The sequence below is a fragment of the Urtica dioica genome, chromosome 8 (assembly GCF_054948205.1).
Source record: "Urtica dioica subsp. dioica isolate 48M chromosome 8, U.dioica_male_clone48M_v1_H2, whole genome shotgun sequence".
NCBI lineage: Eukaryota > Viridiplantae > Streptophyta > Magnoliopsida > Rosales > Urticaceae > Urtica > Urtica dioica.
In genome coordinates this window covers 7,694,315-7,704,762 of record NC_142763.1, presented here as the reverse complement: position 1 = coordinate 7,704,762, position 10,448 = coordinate 7,694,315, and the positions used below count along the sequence as shown (strand labels likewise).

General features: G+C 40.8%; 1 protein-coding gene and 1 pseudogene across 1 annotated transcript; one reads left to right on the top strand and one right to left on the bottom strand.

Annotated features, from left to right (window-relative positions):
- The first annotated feature begins 445 nt into the window (after window positions 1–445).
- LOC149387757 (protein RADIALIS-like 5 pseudogene) lies at window positions 446–678 on the top strand (annotated as a pseudogene).
- Window positions 679–9,151: 8,473 nt separating this feature from the next.
- On the bottom strand, window positions 9,152–9,478 carry LOC149387756 (uncharacterized). Its single transcript, XM_089622244.1, has one exon. The coding sequence runs from the start codon at window positions 9,476–9,478 to the stop codon at window positions 9,152–9,154; it is 327 nt and encodes a 108-aa protein (XP_089478370.1).
- Window positions 9,479–10,448: the final 970 nt, after the last annotated feature.

Genomic DNA, 10,448 nt, shown 5'->3' with positions numbered 1-10,448 from the left:
TACTTATATACTCATTTTTTTTTTGCAAAAATATCACATGTTACTATTTAGTAACGCCGTAACTACTTGCACTGTTAAGTTCAAACATAAATTTTAATGGCAAAAGTATTTATACGTAACTAAATTAACATCGGGTATTTTTGCCCAAGACAAAAAATGAGTATAAATATTGATTATAGCAAACTTTGAGCATTTTTGCCGCCATTTTATTTTTTCAAATGTCATAAAAATTTAACAAGGCACATCCGTGACAACTAGCCACATCCCACCTCACCCCTCACTCTTTTCCCCTGATAAAAAGCAAGCCTTGCATTCTTTTATTTTTCATTCACACCATCACTCACACTTAGACAAAGTTCTAATATCCTCGTTGAAACTCTTTTTTCCTTTTCACTATTCCAGTTCTTATTATCTTCTTCCCATCTCTCACAAGCTCAAAACACATATGGCTTCCTCCACAATGCCGTCATGGACCGACAAGCAAAACAAGGCCTTCGAGCATGCTCTTGCCTTGTTCGACAAGGAAACCCCTGACCGTTGGGTCAAGGTTGCAAGAGCCGTTGGCGGGAAACTGTCGATGAGGTTAAGGTGCACTATGAGCTCGTCGTCGAAGATATTAAGCTTATCGAGTCCAAACAAATTCCGCTCCCAAAGTACAAGACCGTCGATGGGTGGTAAAAAGAGGTATACCATGCATGGTAGTCAAATATAAGAGTTATCTTTTTTTTTTCTACTCAAACCATTTACAACTACTTTTTCTCGTCTACATAACAAGCCTAGAGTTTTGTCCCACGATAGTGCTTCCCAAATCTAAAGCTTACTAATGGCTCAATCAGCACTGGCTTCTCACTTTTATACCGTTAAGAATCTGTTAACAAAAAGAAAGAGACTTCCTAAAAATAAATTTAAAAATCTATTCAAAAACACATTCGTGTTTACTCTTATTAGTTCCTGGAAAACACATTCGTGTATGAGAACTGTTCCTGGAAGTGCTTGCCTAAAAAATAGCCAAAGGGGGAGATTGTTGTTACGTTTTTGTTGGCTTTATTTTTTAGTGCAAGTTGTGTGGAAAGATGTTGGTCGTTATGCTTCTACTTCTGGTGTGACATCTTTCCTCCTGTGTGCAGACTTTATTACATGCAAGTTTTCAGTTTTGACAGATTACTTCGCTGGTGTCTTAACTATGAGATATTCTCGCTGCTGACTTCATTGCAAGATATTTGCCTCGCTGCTGTCTTCATTGCAAGATATTTGCCTCGCTGGTGACTTGATTATGTGATATTCGGTTGAGGCTGGGTAAGGAAACCCGAGATTCACTTCCAGGATTGTGAAGCTGCTATAAAAGACATGCGCTCCCCCTTAGCAGCTTCGACGCTTTTGATAAAACACTTAGAGCTCTTAGATGTGCAAGACCGGCAGATTGGGAGGCTTTGTGTTTTGTTGATCGCGGTGTATTCTCTCAAACACTATTCCACAAAGATAGAGTGTCTGTGAGAGTTGGGTTTTGTGTTCGCGTGATTGAAGGTTCACGAACAGCTGAAGACTGAAGGTCATCCGAGCCAGGCGGTTGCTCGAAGGGTGGAATTGAGACGGAACTCAAATTCAGGGGGAGTCCCTGACTAGGTGTTCACTGGTGGTAATAGTCTCTAGGTTTTATTGATTTGTTGATTGTAATCATATATAAACCTTGCGTGTACTATTGACTACAAGATAGTGAAATCCTTTCCACTGGCAGAGTGCCCCCAGACGTAGGTGTGTTTCACCGAACTGGGTAACCATATCGTGTATACTTTGTTTTTGCACTGTTTGTCGTTTATCCATAATCTGTGTTCAAGAAAGTTGTCGGACACATTGTCAACACTTTGTGTGCGACATCTTGTCTTCGCAACTAATCAGAATTTCAATTGGTATCAGAGCAGGCACCTAGATCTTTTGGTGGTTTCCTGGATTTTTTTTTTTCTGATTACCAGATATGGATAGTTCCAGAGAGGGAGGCTCGGTCAATCGCCCTCCAGTACTTGATGGAACCAACTATGGTTACTGGAAAGCCCGCATGAGCGCCTTCATGAAATCCCTTGACAGCAGAACTTGGAAGGCTGTGATACACGGGTGGCAAGCCCCAGTTACTGTTGATGACAAGGGAGCCCCGGCAGGTCCAAAACCCGAGAAGGACTGGACCCCTACTGAAGATGAGGCAGCTCTGGGTAACTCTCGTGCACTCAATGCCATTTTTAACGGGGTTGATAAAAATGTTTTCAGGCTTATAAATACCTGCACAAGTGCCAAAGAAGCCTGGGAAATTCTTGCTGTTGCCTATGAGGGAACCACGAAAGTGCGGGAGCAGAAGCTGCAGTATCTCACAACAAACTTCGAAGCTCTCACTATGCTCGAAGATGAATCAGTTGCTGAGTTCAATGTTCGAATCCGAGACCTTGCTAACGAATCATATTCGCTCGGGAAACCCATGACCGACGAAGATCTTGTTCGGAAAACTCTGAGGGCTTTAAGTCCAAGATTCAAAATGAAGATCACGGTCATTGAAGAAGTCCATGACCTTAAAACTCTCAAGTTTGATGAACTCATGGGATCTCTTATGACATTTGAGCTTTCTCTGCCCAAGATAGAGAAGAAACACAAAGGGATGGCCCTCAAAAGCTCTATTCATGAACAAAGGGATCAGGTATATACTCGGATTCTGACAATGACATTGACGATACTATAGCTATGCTTGCAAAAAATTATAGCAGGGTTATGAAGAGACTCAATCAGATGAATGGGAAAAATGTCTCTCAAGATGTTAAGGACAATTTTCAACAAAGATTCCAGAAGAATGCTAACCCTCACATGAACAGTAAATGTGGTGAACGCTCCGGAAAGGGGAAAGGTATTCAATGTCATGAATGTGAAGGTTTCGGACATATTCAGAAGGAGTGTCCCAACTTCATCAAGAAACAGAAAAAGGGGTACAACGCCCCTCTATCGGATGAAGAAGATGAGAATAGCGACACATACCATATAAGTAACTTTGTGGCCTTTACTGCTTATATCCATACTCATGAATCTACTAATGAGATTGGTGAATGCTCTCAGAAATATGGTCTAGATGAGGAACTATCTGACGATGCCATGAATGATGCATACAATACTTTGCACACCAAATGGATTGAGGAGTCCCAGATTCTCGACAAACAGAATACCTCTTATTCTCACCCTGACTAAAGACAAGGCAAGACTCCTAGAAACCATTGTGGATCTGAAAAGAGAAGTCAGTCGGCTAAATGGAGAGCTCGATCAGATGACTAAATCTGTCAGGATGCTGAACTCCGGCACCGACAGCCTTGACAAAATCATCACCATTGGTAAACCTGCAAAGAACATGAAGGGGCTTGGATATACTCATGGTGCTTCATCATCCCACACTACTTTTGTTCCCCAAAAGCATGCTAGCCAGATGTCGCGAAACATGCCTCAACCATCTGGTAATGACAAGTTTCAAGATCTTCATCAGCGACATCCTTCTGGACCAACCCGGTCTCTTGTCAACAGACCTCGTTGGGTCTGCCATTATTGTGGTAGAAGGGACCATATTCGACCTTTTTGCTATCGGTTATACGGGAGAAATGTCCATCAGCAGAAGTTCGTTCACAGAAATACTCTTCCTCGCCGACAACCTTTTACTCGTTTGGAATGGAGAGTAAAAGACACGTCCTACCATGCCAATATTGATTACACATCTCTGAGTGCGTCCACTGGTAGTGACTGGTACTTCGATAGTGGTTGCTCTCGCCACATGACAGGTGATCAAGCCTTCCTGACCAACGTGAAACCTTTCTCTAACTGTCATGTTACCTTCGGAGATGGAGTGAAAGCCAAAATTGTGGGTAAAGGTCAGCTAAACTATCCTGATATGTCTTGCTTGGCTGAGGCCTTACTGGTAGAAGGTCTTACTGCTAATCTTATCAGTATTAGTCAGCTTTGTGATTTGAATTTACGTGTCAATTTTACTCGTGATAAGTGTGTGGTGGTAAATGAGGAACAAGATGAGCTTATGCGAGGAACCAGATCTCGTGACAACTGCTACATGTGGTCTCCCGTTCCAAACACTCTGACCAACAACTGTCTCATGACCAAGGTTGACGAAACCAAGCTGTGGCATCAAAAGCTTGGTCACTTGAATCTCAGGAGTATGCAGAAAATTGTTTCTGAGAAAGCCATTATCGGTGTCCCCAATCTAAAGATTGTTGAAGGAAGAATATGTGGTGAATGCCAGATTGGGAAACAGGTCAAGAAGTCTCACAAGATGGTGCATCATCTTACCACATCTCGTGTTCTGGAACTTCTCCACATGGATCTGATGGGACCAATGTAGGTCGAGAGTCTTGGAGGGAAGAGATACGTGTTTATGTGTGTGGATGACTACTCCAGGTATACTTGGGTTGATTTTATTCGTGAGAAATCTGACACTTTTGTTGTTTTTGAAGCCTTATGCAAGAAGGTTCAGAGAGAAAAAGGAGAAAGCATAGGCAAAGTGATCAGAATACGGAGTGATCATGGGAGGGAATTTGAGAATATGAGCTTTGCTAAGTTTTGTACTGCAGAAGGAATAGCCCATGAATTCTCTGCTCCCATCACACCACAACAAAATGGAATTGTTGAAAGAAAAAATCGAACCCTTCAAGAAATGGCCAGAGTGATGATGTTGGCCAAAGACATTCCAGCACACTTTTGGGCTGAAGCTCTCAATACTGCTTGCCATATTCATAATAGAGTTACTATTCGTCCAGGGATCCTCGACGAAAATTTGATCCTAAAAGTGATGAAGATATATTTATTGGGTACTCTAGAAATAGTCGGGCCTATCGTGTCTTTAACAAACGCACTAAGGCAATGATGGAATCCATAAATGTGGTGGTAAATGATGATCATGATGTTACTAACAGTACTAATGATGAAGATGAAGTTTTTCCTAGTAACACAAATGTCAGGACAGATGCTTAGAACTCTTTGGACGACATCTCTTCTGGAAGCCCTAATGTCAGGACGGATGCTGATGACAAAGTGAGCGACATTGTTCCGGATGAAGGGTCTCTTCCTGTGACTGAACAAAGAATTCATTCCAGAAGAATTCATAAAAAATCATCCTGCTCATGAGGTGATTGGCGAAATCAGTGAAGGAGTGAGGACTCGCCCAAAACCTCCTGTAAACTATCGGGAGATGATTGATAATCTCTGTTTTGTCTCTAAAGTTGAACCTAAGAATGTAAATGAGGCTATTGATGATGAATACTGGGTTAATGCTATGCAAGAGGAACTTGTTCAGTTTGAAAGAAATGAAGTCTGGGAGCTAGTTCCTAAACCTGACAATGTGAATGTCATTGGAACTAAGTGGATTTTTAAAAATAAATCTGATGAGCATGGCAATATAACTCGAAACAAAGCTAGACTTGTGGCGCAGGGTTATACACAGGTGGAAGGCGTAGACTTTGATGAAACCTTTGCCCCTGTTGCGAGACTTGAAGCCATCAGACTCTTGCTCGGCATCTCCTGTCATTTGCACTTCAAACTTTTCCAGATGGATGTTAAAAGTGCTTTCCTCAATGGCTACTTGAATGAGGAAGTCTATGTGGCCCAACCTAAAGGCTTTGTAGATCCCAGCTCACCACAACATGTCTACAAACTCAAAAAAGCTCTTTACGACCTTAAGCAGGCTCCTCGGGCATGGTATGAAAGACTAACTCAGTTCCTTATACAGAATAGTTATACCAGAGGTGGGATTGGTAAAACACTGTTCATAAAGAAAGAAGATGGCAACCTCATGATAGCTCAAATCTATGTTGATGATATCGTCTTTGGAGGAATGTCGAACAAGATGGTGGAACTTTTTGTTCGACAAATGCAGTCTGAATTCGAAATGAGTATGGTAGGTGTCACGCCCCGAGGAAATGGGGTGTGATTATTGAATATAAAAATAAACTAATAAACTTTACAAAACTACCCCACGGTGCATACTCAGTTATTTACTTTACAAGTCCAAAGATAAAAGAAAGAAAACGCAAATAAAATAAACCTTCGACACTTGATAGTCTATCCAACGAAAACCTTCAAACTCTCGACCACACTTAATCCCGAGGTCTTCCTAACCCTTCTCCTTCTTACATCCTGATTATAAGAAAAATTTGAGGAAATATGGGTGAGCCTGAGGCTCAGTAGGTGCTATAGTAATGGTTTGATTTTTAAAAAGATTTTTGAAAATAATACTTAGCTTTATAATAATACTACTCTTGTCACGTGTAAATCACCATACACGTACAAGTATACCTTGCAGAAATGTAAATTGCAGAAATATAAATGACAGAAATTTAAATGTGTCCCTAGATACTTCTAAAACGTGTACTATCTCCTGAGCCGCCTGCCAACTTAACCCGTGGTAGTCCTCTGATCAGAGCAAAGTGCACTCTCCGCACCGTAAACATGTGTGTGTGAAACCGGCTTGTCCAGGATATACGAAACATTTTCTTTCGTAAACACGGGATATATGTATAGTATCGAAAATATTCTCAACTTCATTATCGGATATACCGAATTGAAGTTCCGTCACATTTTCTAAAAACGGTTCTAGGTTACGTGGCACGTTCACAAACATTTTCATTTCGAAAATAATATATACTTGAGGCCAAACCATAAAATCAGGAGAGAAGGGTTATAATAACCTACCTCGAGAGTAAGCGTCTATGTCGCTCTTCCACGAGACGTTCGCTCGTCCTGTGAACCTGAACATTCACTAAAACCGAGACTCCAGACGTTCACTTACTCCGTGAACCCTCTAAACGACTTTCAATCTTGAGTCCTATCACGGTAAATCAAACCGATCCTGAATCAGAATCCTATGAGTAGTCCACAATACTCAAACTCAAACGTACGATTTAAAAGAATCGTAGAACCCAAAGACATATCCTCGGAACAAAACTTCAAACGATACGAGAACGTGTAAACTTGAACGAAAAAAATCACGATCAATCTCAAAACCGAGAAATAATTCTAATAAGCAAGCTCGTTCTCCTTTGAACAAATCCAATCTCATTTCTATAACGAAAACTGAGAATAACTCTAGTAAAACACGTATCGTTTCTTCCTTTCCGAATTCCAAAGAACGTAACTAAACTTCTTATTGCGACGCTCGAGTAACCGAGATATTAAACTTATTATTATTATTTAGCTCGCATGATCGGAAAATCGAACACCAAAACAGAATCGAGTCTTAATTCTCTCAACATCCTTAAACGAGCTTAATAACAATAACGTATAATCTTTTTTTTTTCTTTTCAATCTACATCGAAGCGGACTTTAAAACAAATTAAACGTGCTAACGTACTAGCTCGGAACAATTCTTAAAACCTTAAAACTTTATAATTACAATGTAATAATAATGAGATAACTCGTTAAATTTTTAAAACGGACGCTCCGCGAATCTCCGAGTCAAAACCGAAACGCCGTTATCCACCCGGTCTCGGCCTCGCCTCGTCGACACTCGCGCGATAACTCCGTTATTTCTCGGACGGTGCCTTCGCCATCCCGACCTCGCTGCCCCGAGCCTTATGCAATCACCTAAAACGAGCCTAAACTCTAGACAAAATATAACTCACGCAAACCAAATAAACAAATTTTTAGTCTCAACATCACACGCGTTCTCAGCCAAGCAACAACCAGATAAAACTAAACTCTTAAGTAATCCCAATTCAGTAACACACGGCCAAACCAAATACTCACACGGCCAAAATCAAGAGATTTAAACAAAACGTCCAAAAATCCAAAAACAAACCATCTTAAACATAATTTCGAGCACAATCTCAAACCAAGAATCATCAAACCTCGTTCAAAACAAAAATCCCCAAAATTCATATCCATAAGCCCTAATTTCCACAATTTCGGCCAAAAAAAATCAAGAGAAATTCCAAACCGTCCAAAAAAATTCAATCAACCAATTTCAATCCATGAATCCGAGTAACAACATCACGATCAAGCTCAATCAAACATCAAAACTCAATCAATTTCCCGAAATCATCCAAGAAATTCAAAAATCCCAAATCAATTTTCAAACCCTAGAATTCAAATTTCAATCCGGGTTCGAGTCTTTTACCTTGTTTCCGGGAAATTAATCTTCCTCAGTGTGTGTTCTCTCTTTCCCGGTGGTTCTTTCTCGGGCGGCGACCACGGCGAGCTCGCGGCGGTGGTGCTCTGCTCCGTCGAGGCGCGCGCATCCACGGAGAGCGCGAGCTCTGATCTCCTCGCTGTCTCCTTATTCCTCGCTCAACTCGGCCAGAAACCACAAGAACCCCCAATCCGTGAAACCTCCGGCGGCAAAGCTTTTCCTTTGGCCGACCTTCACGCGCGCACAACTCTGACGGTGCACAACGGGTTGTTTCTCGTCGCCGCTCCTCTCGCTCTCACACTCGGTCCATCTCTCCATTCTTCTCTCTCGGTCTCTCTTTCTTTCTCACGCTCACTTTTTCTCTCCTTCTCTGTTTTTTTTTTCTTCCCTGGTTTGGTGTTCTTTTGGTCGGCCGAGAGAGAAAAGCAATTGAAGAAGATGATTCTTAAGGTAAGTGGAATGTTGACGTGGCATAAAATGAGCGGAGGAAAATAAGGCAAAAGATAAGACCAATCAAACATATCTTCGAGAATGACAACCCAGCCCTTCTTTATAAATTCTCTTCAAATAGGTCCTGAAAATTGTTACGATTATATCCTTCATCGCCTAATTATATAATTAAATCCGTAACCGATCGGACTTTTAATTAAATGATTCAAACCGAGAATTTTCTCGTTCGTTCTCGATTAACTCAAATATATTCAAGGTTTCTCGGAATTAATTCTCGTCCTTGAGAACTTACTTTCTTAAATTAAATTCCGGAATATCTCATCGGAAAATAATTTATTATACGAAACGAACTCGATAAATCCTTTATTTTATTCCGAGATTTCTCCTTACCTTAATATATTTCAAATCCAAAAATACTGGAAATACTTCTTAGAAAATGAATTTACATAATTTTCTCGTCCTTTGATTAACTTAATTTATAACATTAAGCTTAAATTTCGAGTCGCTACATCTCTCCCCTCCTTAGAGAAATTTCGTCCCGAAATTTAAGATCTAACTGGGCACATGGAATAAGTACAGATACTTTTCCATCATATCGCTTTCCAGTTCCCAAGTCGCTTCTTCGCTTCCATGATGTGTCCACAAAACCTTCACCAACAGAATCTCACGGTTACGAAGACTCTTCATTTTCCTATCGACAACCTGGGTTGGCACTTCATCATAAGTGACATCCTCTTGAATTGGTACATCTTCAAGTTGAACGATGGCTGTAGGATCGGGTTCGCTCTTCCGAAGCATTGACATGTGAAAAACATCATGCACAAACGATAGCTCTGGCGGTAGAGCAAGTCGATAAGCTACAAGACCTACGTGTGCCATAATCTGAAAAAGGTCCTACATATCGAGGAGAAAATTTCATTTTCTTTCCAAAACGAGAAATACCTTTACGTGGAGATACTTTCAAAAGTACGTAGTCTCCTACTTCAAATTCGAGCGGCCTTCGTCTCTTATCAGCATAACTCTTCTGTCGACTTTGAGCTGTCTTCAATTACTGCTGAATGATCGCTATCTTCTCATTAGTTTCTTTAATGATCGTAGCTCCTGTCTGAACGCGATATTTTGGTTCAATCCAACGCACAAGAGATCTACACAGCCTTCCATATAGAGCTTCAAAGGGGCTATGCCTATGTTGGACTGAAAACAGTTATTGTATGCGAACTCAGCAAACGAGAGATTTTCTTTCCATTTGTTACCAAAATCCAAAGCACACGCTCTCAACATGTTTTCTAGGATTTGAATAGCTCTCTTAGATTTCTCATCTGTCTGAGGGTGAAAAGCAGTATTGAAATTCACTATGGTTCCCATGGCTTCCTGGAAACTTCTCCAATAATGAGCAGTGAACCGTGTATCTCTGTCTGAAGTAATGCTCAAAGGAACACCGTGATACTTCACCACGTTTTCTAGATACACTTCTGCTAGTTTCCTCTTGGAGTATGTTACTTTGATAGGGATGAAATGTGCAGACTTGGTAAGTCGATCTACGATTACCCAAATCGTATCAAAGCCTTCCTGCGACTTTGGTAGATTTGTGAGAAAATTCATGGTTATCTCTTCCCATTTCCATTCAGGTATGGGCAACGGTTGTAACATTCCTCCTGACTTCTGTCGCTCAGCTTTTACTTTAAGACAAATTGATAACTCCTCATATAGTCGAGGACATCCCGTTTCAGGTTACGCCACCAGAACTGTTTCTTTAGATTCTGGTACATTTTATTGGCTTCAGGATAAAAGGTATAACGAGATTTATGAGCTTCTTCCAAAACTGCTTTCTTGATCTCGTTTACTTGTG

Coding starts and splice junctions, on each gene's coding strand:
- LOC149387756 (XM_089622244.1), bottom strand. CDS start 9,478: ATGGCACACGTAGGTCTTGTAGCTTATCGACTTGCTCTACCGCCAGAG.